This window comes from Carassius gibelio, chromosome B9 (genome assembly GCF_023724105.1).
Source record: "Carassius gibelio isolate Cgi1373 ecotype wild population from Czech Republic chromosome B9, carGib1.2-hapl.c, whole genome shotgun sequence".
Lineage (NCBI taxonomy): Eukaryota > Metazoa > Chordata > Actinopteri > Cypriniformes > Cyprinidae > Carassius > Carassius gibelio.
This window is the reverse complement of record NC_068404.1, coordinates 16,738,010-16,756,189: the sequence shown is the minus strand read 5'-3', so window position 1 is coordinate 16,756,189 and position 18,180 is coordinate 16,738,010. Positions and strand designations below refer to the sequence as shown.

Below are 18,180 nucleotides of genomic sequence, written 5' to 3'. Positions count from 1 at the left end.
GTGAAATTTCACTAAAAACAAACAAACAAACGACCAGGGTATGCTAATTATTTTTTCGAATTTTTATTCAAGTTTAGGCAAAGAATCTTAATTCAACCTATAAATAATTTATGAGAGGGCGGAGCTGACGTGGGGTTGAAGGTGACGGTTTCAACGCGTCATGTTTGGCGCCAGCATTTTCGCGGGGAGTGAGGAGTGAGGAGTGGACAGACTTGATCATTTACAAACACTGTTGTATAAACTCTCCCAATTCCTCCGATACAGCTCGTGTGTCGATGATCTCGCCTTCAGTGGGCGATAGCGTGTCCTCAGGCGCGAGGTGAGACGTCTTGAGTTGTGTCTGTTGGTCCGTGTACTCAGGGGGTTGGGTGGGTAACATGATCATGAGGGTAACTAGCTCGCTAACTCAGCAGTCTTTGTAGGGAAAGTTCCTGTTAGATTATATTGATTTCAGTAAAAGCATACACGACGGTTTAAAGGTTTCAATAAACGGCACATTTTGATCTCTCTGTTTGATCTCTGTGTCTACAAGTTGAACGCACATGATTACACAATAGCTTAAAGATACAGACGACATTAAGGTCTAATATTTGCATCTTGGACAGCTCAGGATATGATGGCACACCTAAAGTTACCACTAAAAAGAACTAGTATTTTAAAGCAAACGCATTATGATAATTGTCAGAGTTTGATGATATAGATGGCGCATTGTTATTAGCCTCTCGTGCATCCGGCTAGCTAACATTAAACATCATATATAAGATGCCTGTGAGGTTTTATTCTTTCCAAATGTGTCATTAAGGTGAAATAGTCGACTGAATATACATCTCTTGGTCTTGATTTGAAGACATTATTGCCATTTGTTCACCAGAGATCTCATGTGCATCGAGAGGACACGTTGTCCTGCACACATGCATCGACTCCTGGTGGAACGAGTATAACATTATAATAGTTGAAATATGTTTTTCTTACATTCACATGAATGCATAGCATTTAAAAATCGACTGTTAATTGCAGACTATTAAACAAAACTCAGCTAGGGCTATGTTAAGGGTGAAAGGTGGGAGTTATTCTAGGGTGCCAAAGGTCCAAGGGGCAGAAGAGTTTTGAAATGCATTTAAAAAAAGTCATTTAAAGGCCTTGTCCAATTAAACAACTGAACCAGTAAGATTTTTCACATTTTCTTTCATTATATTCTGGCTTGTGGTAGTCAAAGCTGTGTGCATCAGTTTAATGTGCTTTCCTGTCTTTCAGGCTGTGAGGAGGATGATGGCAGCAGTGCCTCTGTCTAGTGCCAGCCTCCTTCCTCTTCTGGAGTGTCTGGAAGATGAAGCAGCCGGGCTGTCAGAGAAGACAGATGCCTACATCACCATCGCAAAGTAAGGGTTAACCTACGGTTCTAGTGTTCATCTTTTAGTAGGTTTTAGTCAAAAGCAAGGATGTCTCCTTCATGATATAAGCTCTTTTAGTGTTGTAGTGATAGTATTGTCAGCAGTTATCGTCCACACTATTATATGAAAATGGCATTCAGGAGCTATTTTATGGTAAAATAGAAATTTGAAAATTTTTAATGTTTACGCTTCATAAAGTTCTTAAAGATGTCATAAAAGCAATTCATATGAATTGATTAGTTTCATCAAAGTCTCACACACAATAGGTTTAAATGAACACATTTAATTTAGTCACATGTATGTGTTGATCAATGTACATATAGAGTGCATTGAATATGTTAAACAGAAGCTCCGTTATTCTTGCTTAATGTTTTAGAACCAACCTCATTGGTTCTCGTGTGTCTAGTGAGCATACAATTGGTGGTAACGTTTAAAGGTATTTATAGGTTAATAACTTTTGTTGTTCATTTTCTTTCTTCGAGCCGCCTGAATGGAGAGGAAGGGCGTCAGTTTCTGCCTGTAGCTGTAAAACATTTTGCACGTCTTAGTAAAGTCCTTTTGGTAAGTTTTTGTTCTTTAAGAATTATCAGACTCATTCATTGGATCTTTTTGAATGTAACTAATAGGTGACTCTATATATGTGTGTGTGTGTAAGGGCTGCACGATATTCGGAAAAAATGACTTTGCGAAATTTTATTTTTCTGCGATTTTATATATTGCGATATGAAATCTAATAAAAAATTTTCTTACGAACAAAAATGGAATGAGCACACTTACATTCTCATTTTAAATGATTTAAACATTGACACCTTCGTGTCAATTGATTAATATGCACGAGGGAGAGAGCAAGACAGCGCTCGTGTTGTTTGAAGACGGTCTCTCTCTCTCTCTCTCTCCCTCTCTCTCTCACACGCTCTCTCTAGTCTGTGCTCTCTCTCTCTGTCCTGTTTAATTGACAGGACTTAAAAACACATGCAAATGATAAACTTTTACTCTATGATGGTTAGGCTGCGCAGTTAATCCGCGAATCACATTCGTCAAGGGCCGGGGAGCAGCTGGACCATACAGTTAATGAATAACGGATCAACTACAACAGCCTACATCACACATCCTGCGATGTGACTATCGTGGATTCGAACATCGCGATATCGATACTTTAACGACACATCATGCAGCCGTTGTGTGTGTGTATATGAAGAGTTCAGATGCAAAAGCCTCTAAATGCCATCTGAAATTTTCATCTAAAATTAGGATTTTTATCAAGTTTCTATACTTATGTTCAGTTATTTCACTTTAATAGCCTGGAAAAGGACCTGCACATTGCCACTAAAGTAAAATGCCTCAACCTATGCATTAGGAGCTTAATAAAAATCCTAATTTTAGATGAAAATTTCAGATGGCATGTAGAGGCTTTTGCATCTGAACTCTTCATATGTATATGTATTTTTTTTGTTATTATTATGAATAGCCAAAAGTTATTCTTTCAGAAACTTATGTCTCTGCTATGTCATCAACCCTGCAGATAATTTTTTTTTCTTTCAGGTTCATATCTCCAGTGAGAACGAGGAGCTGTGTCAAGCCGCATTACAAGCTTTGGGATTCTGTGTTTTCCACTCACACATTGTTTCAGTCATACCAGGTAGAGAAAAAGTAGAATTCTTTAGTATGATATACTTATTGCTTTCCATGAGAAATAGCATCCATAATCTATATATATTTTTTTGCTACAGCAAATATTTCAGAAGATATACTGTCAACGCTCTGTAATGTTGTGGTAAAATCAAAAGAGAAGTTTACGTGCACTCGAGCGTTATGGGTGATTTCAAAACAGAATTTCCCACCAGAAGTGGCATCCAAAAAGGTTTGTTTATCATGCATGTTGTGCCTGAAATAAACCCTATTTTTTATCATAATTTTATTTTTTTTGCTAAAAATGTTGCTTTTTCCATTTCAGACCCCAGAGATTCTGAAGAGTCTGGAGGCCATGCAGACCAGAGAGGTTCAGTCGATTCTCATTGAACATGAATCACTCAATGTCATCATAAGGTTTGTTGACATTTCTTGGTAGTGCATTCTTGCCTTGCTCTTCATAGGTAGGTGCTCTGTAAATAAGGTTAGATAATTTTTTTTTTTTGTGGTGAATGTCAGGTTGCTGGAGCAGGCCCCGTCTCAGATGACTGCTGGAGCCGTGTGTTGGGCCAAGCTGGTTATTCCTCTGGTGGTTCACTCGGCCAATAAAGTGCGCTTGCGTGCCGCAGCAGCCCTGGAGCTGGGCTTGCCTCTTCTTCTGGAGAAGCAACAAGAGGTGGCAGCCATTGTAGAGCCGATGATGTCTTCTGTAAGTGTATATATGTTAGTTTATTTTGTTGTGCAGATATGAATGCATAAATATAAATAACTGTAATGCTTTGCTGCCTTTAGATGCTTATCCCTGAAATGCAGAAGCTGTTTACATCTAAAAATGAGATGAATATGCTGAAGCTCTGGCCCTTGTTTGTGAGACTTCTGGGGAAGGTAAGATATTTAGTGACCAAATAATGTTCATCACTATTTCAGTTCAGAATCTTGAGATTGTCATTTTGGACAAGTATGGGTTTCTATCGTATGTGTCTCCTTTCAGTTGCTCCACAAAGGCGGTGCTTTCATTAATTCCTTGCTGTATTTAGAGGAGTTGGGTTTCCGCAACTCTTCTCCTAATATTAAGAAGATTGCCTTCATAGCTTGGAAGAGCCTCATTGATAATTTCGCCCTTAATCCAGGTAAGTTTATTTTTTTTCTTTGTATTTAGGAGTAATAGTCACAGTAACTGAAAATGTAGGAACATCAGAGAATTACATAGTTTGCTTTGTGGGAAGTTTTTTTCTTTTCTTTCTTTCTTTTGTAAAATTTTTTGCTTTTTCTAAGTTGGCTTTCCAATGGCTTCTCTTGAGCAGATATCCTGTGCAGCAGCAAGCGTCTAAAGCTCCTCATGCAGCCCCTCAGTTCCATCCAAGTCAGGACTGAAGCCCTTCTGTTCACCAAGCTGGAGGTGTGGTGGTACCTTGTAGTCAAGCTCGGAGCCAACTTGTCCGCTAACTTTGAGCAGGTAAATTTGACTGCGTTTACATTGATGAATAATGTTTTTTGGTGCTTTCAGATATTTGTAACCGCTGTATGGCCATGGTCTTACTAATTTAAGTGTAAGTGTGATGTGAGCCATGTATGATAACCCATACTCTGATTTCTTGCTCTGCATTTAACCCATCCAAAGTCAGCATTGAGCATTGAACACCCACTGTAGCAGTGGGCAGACATTTATGCTGCGGTGCTCGGGGAGCAGTTTGGGGTTCGGTGCCTTGCTCAAGGGCACCTCAGTCGTGGTATTGAAGGTGGAGAGAGCGCTGTACATTCACTCCCCCCACCTGCAATTCGTGCTGGCAGGAGACTCGAAGTTGCAACCTTTGGGATTATAAATCCGACTCTCTAACCATATGGCGACAACTTCCCATGATTACCGAGAGAAATATATATCTATCCATTCTTTCCATCACTCTGTCTTAAAGGTTGGTGTACCGCTACTGCACAACACACTTCCTTCTGATTCTCCTCTGCTGAGCCCGACTACACCTGCTCGAACCTCTAACCCAAGCACTGGCACCCCTAACACCCCTAAATCAGGTACAGCTCACTTCCTCTCATTGTGCTTTCATTTGATAAAGGTGATATGAGATTACATCCTTTAAAGTCAGCATGAAGGGGCAATTTCTAAATTCGTTGATAAATCTTACTGTGTGATCAATTTGTCCATGCATATGGTTAATTTTTTTACCCTGACCCAATTTATCAAAGTCAATCTTCCGCACTGACAGCCTTCTCTGTGGCGACGTTTACTGGACTTCTTCAGTCAATTATTCTGCTTAAATCTTTCCTCTCCACAATCAACTGCAAGCTCAGATCTGCCTCAATCCATTCAATGGCTGATGGATTGAATCAAAACCCCACCCTGCATATTTAATTTTTTTAACTTAATGCTTCATCTTTCTGTTCTCCAGGCATTCCCTCCTGCAGCACACCAAGCACTACTCCTCGCATGAATCTAAACAGCAGTGTGCAGGCGGCTCAGTCCTACCGCTCCATTCAGCTCCTCGGTCTAGAGATGCTCCTGCACTGGCTTGAGGGTCCGGAGGTTACAGTCACAGCAGCTAGAGAAAATCTTCAGCTCAGTCTGGGTAAGCATAGGGCTGTCACGATAACAAATTTTGCTGGACGATAAATTGTCAAAGAAATTATCACGATAAACGATAATATTGTCACTCTAAGACCAGTTTCAACTAATATCATGATAATGGCATAAGGCAGGTACACCTTTTCAAAGATCAGTAAACTTTTATTTTATTTTATGGCAGATTCAGAGCAAGAAATACCAACATGTCGACTTTGTGTGGCTTAAAATGTAATTAATTTTGTATGTTATATTATGTTTATATGCCAGTTAGGGATGCTCATATTGACCAACAGTTAACTGAAAGTAAACATTTTGACCAATGAAGGGGCCGTTCACATTGCGTTTTTTTTTTTTTTTTTTGTGCTCAAGCTTATTTCAAATGCGGTATGCACGCTCATAATGGAAGAGACGCGGTGCAACTTTTTTTCTCAGCTTTTCAGAATGACGCGAGCGCACCAGGCCATGTGACGAGAACCATCTCAATCAGCTTCCTTCGGAGTGAAATTCCCCGAATTTTTTATTTTTTTAAAATGGGGTGCACCCAAACACTGCAGAGTTTTTTTACATCGTAGATCAATCTCGGTGGTGGAAATCCATTACTGAAATTAGCTTGTTGTAAAGGAGATCGCAGCTGATGGCTGCTTAGCAACGACAGATACCTCAGGAGCGCAACTGCCCGAGCACTTTGGAAAGAAGGAGAAAATGAAACATGTGGGAACTCACTGAGCGCTTTTACACAGGCAACCACACGCCTACAGACATATTTAGCTGAGCAAGCCAAATGAAGCGAGTGAAAAGTAGGCCCATTTTGAGAGGAAGTAACAAAGTATGCTACGTGGTATTAAAATAAGGCAGTTGTGCAAGTACAATGCAATATCACTTGAGACGCAAACATCCACAAGCAAATGAAAGGCGCTTCCGAGAGCTGGTCACTCTAGCGAGACGTTATCTCTTTATTCCTGGGACATCTGTGCCATCGGAGACGGTGTTTTCTACTGCGGGCTGTCTACAGGCTGCGCTCCAGACTAACCCCACATCATCACATGTTAAATTTTTTTTAGATAAAAATGTAAAAAAAATAAATTATTGCGGGCGAAAAAATGATCTAGCTCTTTTTTTTTTCCATGCGATTAATTGATTTATCGACTATCGTGACAGGCCTAGGTAAGCATACATATAGTATTGTCTAGAGCTTATTTTTGTATCAAATTTTAAATGATTATTTGTGGTTTAAATAAATGATAATATTTGTTAAACATTTGATCTGCTCCCATTTAATCATTTTTTTTTTTTTAACCATGAAGCTAGATCATAGATATTTGCCTCAAATCATGGACATTGGTAAAAATGTATATGGACACTGTTAATACAGCCTTATATATTGAAGCTTATTATTGTAATTATATGCTAAGTGTCAGTGTACCATTTGTTTCCAGAGCCCCTGACGCACCCGCTCTTTACCAGCCCTTCCTCCTTCAGTAGACATGCCTCCACCCTCATATCAGCCGTCAAAGAAGGCTTCATTACTGTGGGAGAACATGCTCCAGGTATTCATCATATTCTGCACAATGCAGCCTGAATTTAAGAGGCCAGCTTAAATTTTGCCTTAGCTGTTTCTCTTATTGGCCTGCTTGGAAACAAAATTCTTATTATTTAGATCATTTGGAAATGAAAGAAATGCTGAAGCTGTCCATGTTCATCATCTGATATGAGTGTTTCTTTTCCACAGAAGCACTGCTTAGTCTCATTTGGAGCAACCTGATCTGCTCTGTCAGCACAGCTATAGAAGCCGGTGTGTTAACATTTGCTCTCTCAGAAAGTCAGAGGTCATTTGTGTTGTGGATACTGGCTCATAGTAATCTAGAAACTTTTCCCGTCAACAGGTAATAAGAAGGAAAGACAGGGGTCAGAGGTTCTCACAATGCTTCTACAGGCTTTGCAGTCCATCGTGTCCTCTGATGCTCTGCCTGCTGAACGTGCCCTGGTAAGATGGCACTTTATGGTGGAAATGACCTGTTGAAAGGGTTACCCAACAAAGATGCCATTTTAAAATATATTACCTTTTAAAAGTTTGGACTCAAAGATAAGAAATTTCTATCCATCAAAAAAAAAAAAAATCCTGATATTAGAATGCTTTTTGAAGAATCAAATAAGACTGGAGTAAATGAATGCTGATTTACATTATAAAATATTTAAATTAAAAATATTTTTAAATTATAAAAGGTTTTACTAATAACGTTTTATTGCATTTTTAATCCTAAATGTAGCCTTGGTGACCATGACACTTTAAAAGCTTTAAAGTTCAAATGTAGGGGGTGTGTTTTTTTTTTTGTAATCATCTCAAAAGGTTCTCTAGGTTGTTGATTCAGTCCTACTGTTTGAACATATTTTCATTATTTACCGCAGCTTTTGCTGGAAGCCACTGTTAAGGGAATACCACAGAAGGTGCTCGGTTCCGCAGCTTATCAAGTGGCAAACATGGATGTGTTAAATGTAAGTGGCTTTTTAGACCTTATTGTAAAGCCTTGCTAAATTTATCAGTATTTTTATACAATTTTCACCCTTTGAATTGACGCATGCCTGTATATCATGAATGTGTAAAAAGAGACTCTCTCCATCTTTTCCAGGGTACGCCTGCACTTTTCCTGATACTGCTGTTCTCCAAGAGTAGCCAGCTCTCATCCTTTCTTGAAGATGAGAGGCAAGCGTAAATCCTTCAAAATAAGTCTTTTGTTTATTTTTTTTTTTTTTTTTTTTTGCCATAAACCTTCTAAAAGAGCAGAAACACTCTTAATCCAGTTTCCAATGAGTTTGTTTGCTTAACTGGGGCAACAATTCTTTGCTTCTGGCAGGTTTTTTTCATGCCTGGAAACCCTTGTGAGCTGTGGGTTTTGTGGACCTACATCGCCCCTGGCATTTGGAGAGGCTGTTTTAGGAGCGATTAGTGGGAGTGTGGAGGCTGTGAAGAACAAGAAACAGCTTTGGAGGATGTGGAGCACGGTGGTAAACCATCTGACGGACACCATCACTCAGGTATCAATCTCAGATCATCAGTGCTGTAGAATGAATGTGCATTCCAGTGCCAGTCAAACCCAGTATTTCACTACTAAATGATAAATCATCCCAACGCAGACCAATGAAGTGAATCAAGGAGATGCTCTGGAGCATAACTTCAGTGCCATTTACAGTGCCTTGATGTTCCCAGTTATTCACCTGCTGACTGGTTCACCCCTGCCCCAAGTAAGAGACCATTTTGGCTACATTGCTGATGCTTTCTGCAGTATTATGCAAATGCTTCATATGACATTGTCTTTTTGTAAAATAGACCTCTCAGAAGGCCATGATCTGTACGTGGTCCAGGCTTTACAAGGCGTTTGCTCGCTGCTCAGCTTTGGTAGCCACAGCAGAGGAGAACATATGCTGTGAAGAGCTGTGTGCCAAGATCTCTGCCTGTCTCGACACCGACGCTCTGAAAGTATGGCCTTTCCAACTATGTAGTAAAGTGGAAGATTTATTCAGTTGTGCACCTGATTGGAGTGTTAATTTATGTATAATATTTGTTATTTTAGAATCTGCCGATGTTGGATGCAGTGGCAAATATCTTGCTGATCCTCTCAGAGAGCATAGACTTCTCACCTTACACCCCACAGTTCCAGCAGAAGATGAAATGTAAGGCTTTTGCTTCAGTTTCAAGTTGCCAAAGTTGCGTAAATGGCACTGTCACTTTTTTTTACCATGTTCACATTCATAGTTCCCCGTACACCTTTGAGATGGGTACGCAAGAAGAGCAAAGCTCTGGGGAATCTCTCGACCTTCCACAATCTCCTGATACAGACTCTAGATGCTTTCCTGTCTATGGACCTCTCCAAAGCATCTGTGGAGTCCACCAGTGGAATTGGCTTGATGCTGGTTTCTAACTTGTCAACCCTTTTCACTAATATCACTCTACCCACGTTCATTCAAGAGGTGCTGTCCATCCTCACCAAACCCCTCGCGCACCTTTTTCAACAGTTCTCCAGGTGTGTTGCATTTTCTTATCCTTTATACTTTCAACTTTCTTTTTGTCATTACCGAACACTGTTTGTTTTTTCTTTCTTTTATGAAAGTCATGAACCATCAAAGCTCAGTGCGACACTAGGACCCAAGGTAAGAATTACCATCTGTGAACTTGAAATTGTCTTTTTATTTGTGAAACTGCACCACAAATCCAGCCATAAGGGTCACATTTTTGAAATGGAGATGTGTATATAGCTGAAAGCTGAATAAATAAGCTTTCCTTTAAAGTATGGTTTGTCAGGATAGGACAATATTTGAGATACAACTCTCAAAATATTGAGAAAATTGCCTTTAAAGTTGTCCAAATTAAGTCCTTAGTAATGCATATTACCAATTAAGTTAAGTTTTGATATGTACAGTAGGACATTTACAAAATATCTTCATGGAACATCATCTTTATTAATATCCAAATTGACTGGTTTTGTGGTCCAGTATCACATACGTAGAGTTAGGTAGGCTTATATTTATTTGCTGTCTGTTTCGTAGTTGGAGAAACTGGCCACAGACCTGCTTGGCTGCCTTCAGACACAATCAACTCTGCATGATGATGAGATGCTTGCTATGTTGTCGCCCTTGCTTTGTGTGCTTTTTCCGCACAAGAGCAAGCAAATTCGTTCTGTGGTCATGCAGTTCTGGAATGCCACCTTTGGAAATGCACTCACCTTGACTTACTCTGAGCCTCTCAGGTTTGTTTTCATACGATTGTTGGGAATTTGAGTGTAAAATGTTGTATGGGCATATTTTTCAGATCTTTAATTCGGCAAGTATGCTTGTCTTAAAAATAATTCTTAATTTTTGTGTTTTTTTTTTTTTTTTTATATGCACCCCCTTCCCCAGGTCTGTTTTAAGTCAGGCTAAGCAAAAGACTCCCCTGATTTTACCTGGTTTTGAAGCTGTTGATGCATCAGAAGATTGCAGCGGACAGTATACGGTACATTCATTGATTTAGTCAGCTGATGTAATATGTGAAGAACACAGAACTGTAAACACAGAGAATTTAGCTCAGTCAAACATCTTGGTTTTTCTTTTATCCTAATTGAGTTCTAAACATGTTGTGTTCTCTAATCAGGGTGAGAGTTCTCAGCTGGACCCACAGATCAGCGGGGTCAAGATGACCTCTGTGGGAAAGAGGGACTCTCTTCTGGCGAGGGCAGAAGAGCATAAAGGAAGAGGCTCTGCAAATGCAGCAAAGCCGGTGTCTGTAAGTAATCAGTTGAAAATGCATCAAAACTTTTAAATATCAATGGTGGCTCTTAAGTACAAGCCAGGTCCTTCAATTCACCCATTGCCTCTTTAGGTAAAGCTGGATTTTGGATCACCCAAGCCCTTGAAGCGAAAAGCTATTGAGGAGGAGGCATCAGTGGATTTTGTTTTTATTCCCCCAGAGACAAAGGAGAGAGTACTAACTGAGCACCAAAAAGAGATTAAAAGAACTAAACGGTAGGTTTGTTCACAATTGCTTTTGTTATAGCAGATCTCTAAAATTGTGAAGGCAGCATTTCATTAAATTTCTTGTGAATCCTACTGATGTAACTGTGGTCATGTCATCATTAAGCTTTTTGAAAATAAGAAATTGTCTAGATTTGTTTTTCCTCTCTTGACTCTAAATTCTGCCTTGATATTTGTTTGGATAAGGGTTGACATTCCTGCACTGTATAATAATCTGGATGCCTCCCTGGACACTACAGCCTTTACACAGTTTACTCAGAGTCAGGAAGAGTCCATGTATGTATTGAAATTCTTTGTTTTTGTTCTACATTTTTGTTTGTGTGTGTGTATACCTGTAGGTGTGTGTGTATATAAGGGCTGTAAAAAAAAATTTGAATTTTGAATATTTGTCAAATTTTTAATAAAATCCACAAACCCTAACCGCATGCAGGTAGTTTTTGAGGCTGCGTGAACGGATTGTGTGGCTGTCCGTGAGCCCTCTTGATAATGATAAATTGCATAATGCGGACGGTGCACAAATTATACTTTGGTCTTTATCAGTGGTGCACAAAATGCGATGATAATATAAGTGTCATTGCATTGTTTTTTGAGCCTATCCAGTTGAAGCAACTAGATGCAGCTCCTGCGATGTTCATTCAAAATATTGTGGAAAAAGAGAACATCAATGTAGATAAAATCTTGTTTACATCCAAACTAAAACCAAGCCATTCACACAGAAGGCATATTCTAGAGGGACATCACCGATGCACTCGCATGTTTAGAAAGCCATGTAAAATTAAGATGAGTTCAACTTTTTAAAAACACATCTCAAGATTTTTCCCAAACCCACTGTATCTCATGTTTAAATGAAAAATGTACTCCATGTGATTGGCTTTCCGCCCTTTGCATTAAGCTATGCATGATGCTGTTTTGTTTATAATTCTTTAAGCAACTTAATAATAATTGGTTTATAAACATCATTTTTTAATATTATCCACTTTTTTTCAGTCATGTTTTCTTATGCTTTGAATAAACGTGAAATAAAATATTTTGCCAAATGCCTCAGACAAACCAAAAGCTTTTCTTCCCCCTTACTGAAATTATATTATATCTTAAATTTGTGTATATGTGTGTGTGTGTGTGTGTGTGTGTGTGTGTGTGTGTGTATGCATGCCTTTTTTTTTTTTTATTTTTTTTTTCACTCACTGTAAACACGTTTTCTTTAGGGGCAATTTGACAAAAGATGAAATGGATCAACCAGAGGAAGAGGCTGACATACAGCTAAAGGTAAAACAGCGTTTTTACATTTTTGATTATGTGGAGAACATGCGTTCATGATTTTTGATAAGGGTATTAATTGGTTCTAATGTAGTTTCCTTCCCCCAAGGAGGTTGCCACAACTGAGGAACCAACCACAGATGTTAAACTAACCCAAGAAGGCACCGGGTCAGTTGTAGAAACACCAGAGAAAACTTCACAAAATAAAGATCAAAATAATGAGAAGAATCAATCACCATCCAGTGACATCTCAGTTGATGTGAGTGGGCATGAGAAAAGTGGACTTGAGGGGACCAGCCCTAATGTTTCAGGTTCATCTGATATGATATCAGGAACACCAACTAAACCCAATAGGAGGCGTCAGTCTTTCATAACCTTAGAGAAATATGTTGATGGGAAATCACAAAGTCCTGCAAGTGTTGCATTTACTGGTCTGCACATTCGCAAATCGAGTAGACTGAGTTCTTCAAAGGCATTGGAGGCTTCTCCAAAAGACTCGCAACTTCAGAATACAAAAGTGAACTCTCGAAAGAGGAGCAGCACTGACCCATCTGCTCAAAATGAGGAAGTAACAGAGAAGATGTTAACAGGAGGTCAACGAGGTGAAGGTACAGATGAAGAAGAGGATGTGGTCCCAGATACCCAGACCCAGTTATCTGGTGACACGTCAGGTGATGAGAAAAGTCCTGTGTCCAAAGCCAGTGTAGAGGAACAAGATTCCCCTGAAAAAGATTCACAGAGTCTTGCTGATTCTCAAGCTAGTCAAGAACCAAGAAGGTCAGGCAGACGGCGAAGTAAACCTGTACGCCCAGGGGAAGATCCAGAGGAGATGAAAAACCAATGTCAAGAACAAGTTGCAGATTCGATGGTGACAAATACACAGAATCCCATACTGTCTCCAACAATTAGCACTTTGACTGGAAGAAGGAGAAGTAAGGTTATTGAGGATGGTAAAGTTGAAGACCAGTTGAACAATAAAGGAATAAAACAAGAGCTTAGCAAAAGTAATTCACAGATTTCCTCTGCAGGATCTTCACAGGCACTTCCACAGGTTCCAATGTTTATGCTTGGTAATAAAGAGCCAAGTGAGATTCTGTCCTCTTCTGATAGTTCTCCTGTAACTCGGTCGGATAGCCAAAGCAAAGAGAGATTGTCTGCTCTCAGTGAGTCTGGAAGTCTGTCACCAGGTAGACCTACGAGGAAGACTAGAGTGCACCTTGAGGAATCAATAGACAAGGAGGCAGATGAAAACTCGCAAAACGATCCTCATAATGCTGCGTCCACTTTGAAAAAGAAATCTTCACATACACCCGTTTCCGATTCTGAGGCTGATAGCCAGCAAACTGCCCAAACGCGAAGAACAAGGAGATCTGAATCTCAATTACTGGAGTTGGCTGGTTCGCAGACCAAAGACGACTTAAGTCCGACAGACTCTCAAACACCGAAAATTATGAAGGGTAGAGTGATGCGAAGGAGAACTGCAGAAGAAAAGAGAGACCATAGTACTAGAGATGCCACATCAACCGTAAATCCTGAGGAGTTAAGTGCAAGCCAAGATTCCTCAGAAGGTCTTGGTAGATACAGAACTCGACGCTCTAAAGGTTTGTTGCCTCCTACCGACAACCAAGAGTCTGAAAACTCTGATAGCCAACAAGATGGACCAAGGCCTAAAAAGAGACCACGGAAACCATTATCCACAGAGGTGCTGCCAGGTGCCACAGAGCACATAGTTACCGAGATGGTGCCAGATAAGGAGGGTGTTGATGTTTCAATGGAGATGTCAGAGGATGAGGCAGATATTGAAACTAGTTTAAATATTTTAGTCATTGAGACCAAAGAACTTGAGCAAAAGTACAAAGAGGTCCCTGCCCCTGATGATGTACCCCATGAACAGATTACCTCGGAAAAAGATGTCAAAATTAAGATCAGATCTGAACTGAAGACTGATACAGATGAGGAGGTCATTAGTGAGAAACCGGAAGATGAAGAATTGAATTCATGTTCACAGATTGGATTGGAAGATTTAAACAAGAAGAATAACATGCCGCATAAATGCCCACATACCAGGGGAAGGGGCCGTGGGCGTAGACGATCTAGAAGTTGCAACTGCTTTTCAAACAACCGTGATGTGTTCTCACAGGACAGTGACTTCCAAAAATCACAGGATCTGAAAAGTGAACAGGTTCCACTTTTAACTGATGCCCCGAACTCTCAATCTGAGCAGTCAAGCTCTACATCTGTAGCAAAGAAAAGTGAGAGCTCAGAAATTGCAGAAGTCTCAGATGCTGATGTTCAGCCATTTTCAGCCTTGCCCTCGCAACTCCCATCTGAGGTATTCCCTTCTGAAAGTCCCATTGCAAAGCTTGGTGTAATTGTTTCTCAGCTCTCTGAAGCAGAAGGAACACATGAATCATCCAAACCAACAGGTGAATCAAACAAGGACCATCTAGAGCTCCCAGAGGCAGAAACAAAGCAGTTGGAGAATTCTGGGTGCACAGGTAGTCAAAATCACAAAGAAGAGGGATTGGAAAATGCTTCAGTAAGTCAAGAACCTCTGCAGAGTTCGACACCTCAAGACACATCTCCAAGTCAAGGTCGCCCAGTGGAAGATGCACCTATATGCCAAGAACAGCTAGAGTCTTCCCATGTCCAGCAGGAGGATGAAGTTCACCCAGCAATGAAGGAAAGTGAAGACCTTGCTGTTTCCGAGCCCAGTGGAGAAAAGTTTATGCTGCCAGGAGAGTCAAATGGCAAAGAACTGCTTGACAAGGATGTTGCTCTTGTTGAGAAGGATGAAGATGCTCAGATAGACAAACAGGATCTTCCTGTGGACCCACAGGAGGAGACGTCTGTACCCCCTGAAAGTAGTACCTCTGGAGCCTGCTTAGGTTCACCACCCAAGCCTAAACCTTTGGACGCTCTTAGTGGTGCACTGGAGCCTGGCCAGAGTCCGAGCAAAAACCGATCTTGTGGCTGGACTCCATCTGCATCTCCATCCACCAGTATTCTGAAGAAGGGGCAGAAGAGAACATGTGAAGAGGATACACCCTCCCCTCTTCATAAGGTATTTGACTGCATACTATACTATTTAGGAAACTGAAATGCATGTAATATATAATAATTTCCTCTATTTCTAAAACATTATTTTGCAGTCTCGTCGAGTGTCTTTTGCAACTCCAATTTATCATCAAGAACTGGCTGATGATATTGATCGACGTAGTCCAGTTATTCACACAAGCTCACCTAGGTCAAAAGTCTTGAGTGGACAATCGAAGGTGTGTGAGTTATGAAATCGTAGGATAATAAAACTGATTAGATTTAACTTCATGGCCTATTGTTTAATTTCTAAAATTTGATTACAGTATATCACTACACCCACAAAAGGATATACAAGTCTAAGTCCACGTAACCTCCGTAGCCCTGGATCCAAAAGCTCTAAAAAATGCCTGGTAATTTTTTTTCTAGCCTTGTACTTAAATTGCGAAATCCTCTTAGGAAAAAAGCCAGACTTTATCATTGCTGCTCCTTGATTATGTAATGATTTGCCAGCATATATTAGGCTGCCTCCTGATATTTGAAGTTTTAAATATCATCTTAAGACTTGGATTTTTTTTCTGTAGCTATTGTTTTATTTTATTGGATTGTTGTGGACGTTTTTATCACATTTTTTAATGTTTAATTCTTATAACATTTTAAATCTGTTTTGCGAAGCTTTTACTCTACAGCACTTTGGTCAGCACTTGCTGTTTTAAGTGTGCTTTAGAAATCTGCCTAGACTGGCTTGAAGTGAGATAGATATATATATATATATATATATATATATATATATATATATATATATATATATATATATATATATATATATATATATATATATATATATATATATATATTAGTCTGCCTATTCATAATTTTTTTTTCTTGAGTTTAAAATGTTCATCTTTCTTTCTTTGTCATAGATTTCAGAAATGAGCCAGGAGCCACGTCCTATTGCTAAAGATTGTGTTTATCCAGCACTTGTGGGCTGCTCTGCCCCTATAGAGGCTGTTTTACCACAGATATCCTCCAACATGTGGTAAGCCAGATTACCCATTTCCCCTATCGTACATCTTGGCTTCAGTTCATTAAGTTCATTCCTCAGTTTTAATTTTATATCCTAGTGTAGTACAAATACATCAAAGTATAGATTTAAGTGGTTTAGCTGAAAGGCGTCAAAGTGGTTGTACACGTATACCATTTATTCACCCAAATGGTTTTTTCTCATCAGTAGCTTTTATCACCAATGTGAAGGTTGTTTTCTGAGGTATTAATGTAAAGAATGTAGGTAATTGACATAATTGTTTATTTTTTGTTAAGGTCTCGTGGCTTTGGTCAGCTTGTTAGAGCAAGAAACATCAAAACGGTTGGAGACCTGAGTGCCCTTACCCCAAGTGAAATTAAGTCTCTTCCTGTTCGCTCGCCTAAGCTTTCCAATGTGAGGAAAGCACTTAAAACCTATCATGAACAGCAGGTAATTGTGTATGTTGCATTAGTATCTTCTTTATTATGGGAGATCATTTCTTAAATCTCACATTTGGCTGTACAGAGAAAAGGGCATTTTGATGACCTAAAGAGTTTTGAGGAAATGGAGAAAATGACGTCTGAGCCTGAAGAGATGGAGCTTCCTCAAAACCAAGAGGACGAGCAAACACCAGGAGAGGCTCAAGGTTAGCCATTTAATTTCTTCTGTCAACTGTCATTGGCAACACTTTCAGCATGACAATGACTTAATGACTCCCAACTTTTTGCAGATGACAGACCATCAGAAGTGGAAGCAGATTCAGAACCAGTGGCTGAGAAGAACAAATCTTGTGATTTGCTCTCAGATGTTGAAGCCCTTAGTGGACGCCTAACTTCAGGGGAGCTTGGTCACTGCTCACCTGACCAGCTGGGCCTGATGCACGAACATCTGAGCGGAATGATGAGAAGCATTGTGACCCACATGAAGTCCCGCTTGCAGAGTAATCTTGATGATGGCTTGCAATGAAGATATAGACTTTTTCCTGACATAAGATTCACTTTTAACTTTAAGATTAACAGTGGACTGCTCATTTCTCAAGTTTTAGCTTGAATTTTAGAGTAGATGACTTTTTAATTATGATCTTTCAGAGAATAGACTTTAATGGCCGAAAACCATTTCAATTGCTACTTAAGTGTTGGATGTATTTTATGGAGTAATTTTTTTTACGACTAAAATTGTGCTGAGATGCCAAGAAAACTTAAAAAAAAAAATAAAGTTATACAATTAATACAATTTATTTGACTTTTTTTCTCATTAAATGCTTGAAGGATTTTTATTTTTATTAATTGCTTTTTACAAACCACAAAGTACATATCCATGACAGGACATAGATTGACTGCAAGAAGCATAGTGTTACTTTTTTATCTACTGATACAAAGTTGACTTATTGCTGTGAAGCCCTTTTTACAAGGTTTTAAGGTTTCATTAGCATTAAATTCGTTAACATGAACTAACAATAGATAATTCTTCTACGTATTTTATCTTGATTACTTAGACATACTAATACATGTTAAAACTGACTGGAAATGAATAAAAATAAAATATGCATTTTTTTTTTTTAACTAAGCACTTAAAAGGTTAAAAAAAATTTATCAAGTAAAGTTAACAAATGGGGACATTAGTAGAGACCGGTGTTCTGACGATTTGTCCTACGCTATCAGATTTTCCTACCTCCCACTAAAACAGTGGGTACAACGAAAAATGCTACTGTAAAGTTATGATTTATTAATGTCTACACCTACCACAACCCTAATCATACCCTT

At 39.3% G+C, this 18,180-nt stretch overlaps 1 protein-coding gene across 3 annotated transcripts; it reads left to right on the top strand.

Moving 5' to 3' along the window:
• Positions 1 to 127: 127 nt before the first annotated feature.
• Positions 128 to 17,650, top strand: LOC127964326 (telomere-associated protein RIF1). Of its 3 annotated transcripts, none has more exons than XM_052564502.1 (36): positions 128 to 319; positions 1,255 to 1,379; positions 1,874 to 1,952; positions 2,934 to 3,030; positions 3,122 to 3,252; positions 3,346 to 3,437; positions 3,540 to 3,729; positions 3,813 to 3,905; positions 4,012 to 4,150; positions 4,325 to 4,476; positions 4,934 to 5,048; positions 5,423 to 5,599; positions 7,032 to 7,142; positions 7,325 to 7,387; positions 7,479 to 7,579; positions 8,002 to 8,088; positions 8,223 to 8,296; positions 8,448 to 8,628; positions 8,728 to 8,835; positions 8,921 to 9,070; positions 9,165 to 9,264; positions 9,347 to 9,614; positions 9,702 to 9,741; positions 10,138 to 10,337; positions 10,489 to 10,582; positions 10,721 to 10,852; positions 10,949 to 11,091; positions 11,287 to 11,376; positions 12,306 to 12,366; positions 12,467 to 15,421; positions 15,510 to 15,632; positions 15,720 to 15,806; positions 16,317 to 16,432; positions 16,714 to 16,867; positions 16,943 to 17,063; positions 17,148 to 17,650. In XM_052564502.1, the coding sequence occupies exons 2-36, from the start codon at positions 1,267 to 1,269 to the stop codon at positions 17,381 to 17,383; spliced, it is 7,173 nt and encodes a 2,390-aa protein (XP_052420462.1). In that variant the 5' UTR covers positions 128 to 319; positions 1,255 to 1,266; the 3' UTR covers positions 17,384 to 17,650. The 3 variants fall into 3 exon arrangements, with proteins under 3 accessions (XP_052420462.1, XP_052420461.1, XP_052420463.1); XM_052564501.1 differs by having other exon boundaries at positions 168 to 319; positions 12,452 to 15,421; XM_052564503.1 differs by lacking the exon at positions 15,720 to 15,806 and having other exon boundaries at positions 210 to 319; positions 12,452 to 15,421.
• The last annotated feature ends 530 nt before the right edge of the window (positions 17,651 to 18,180 follow it).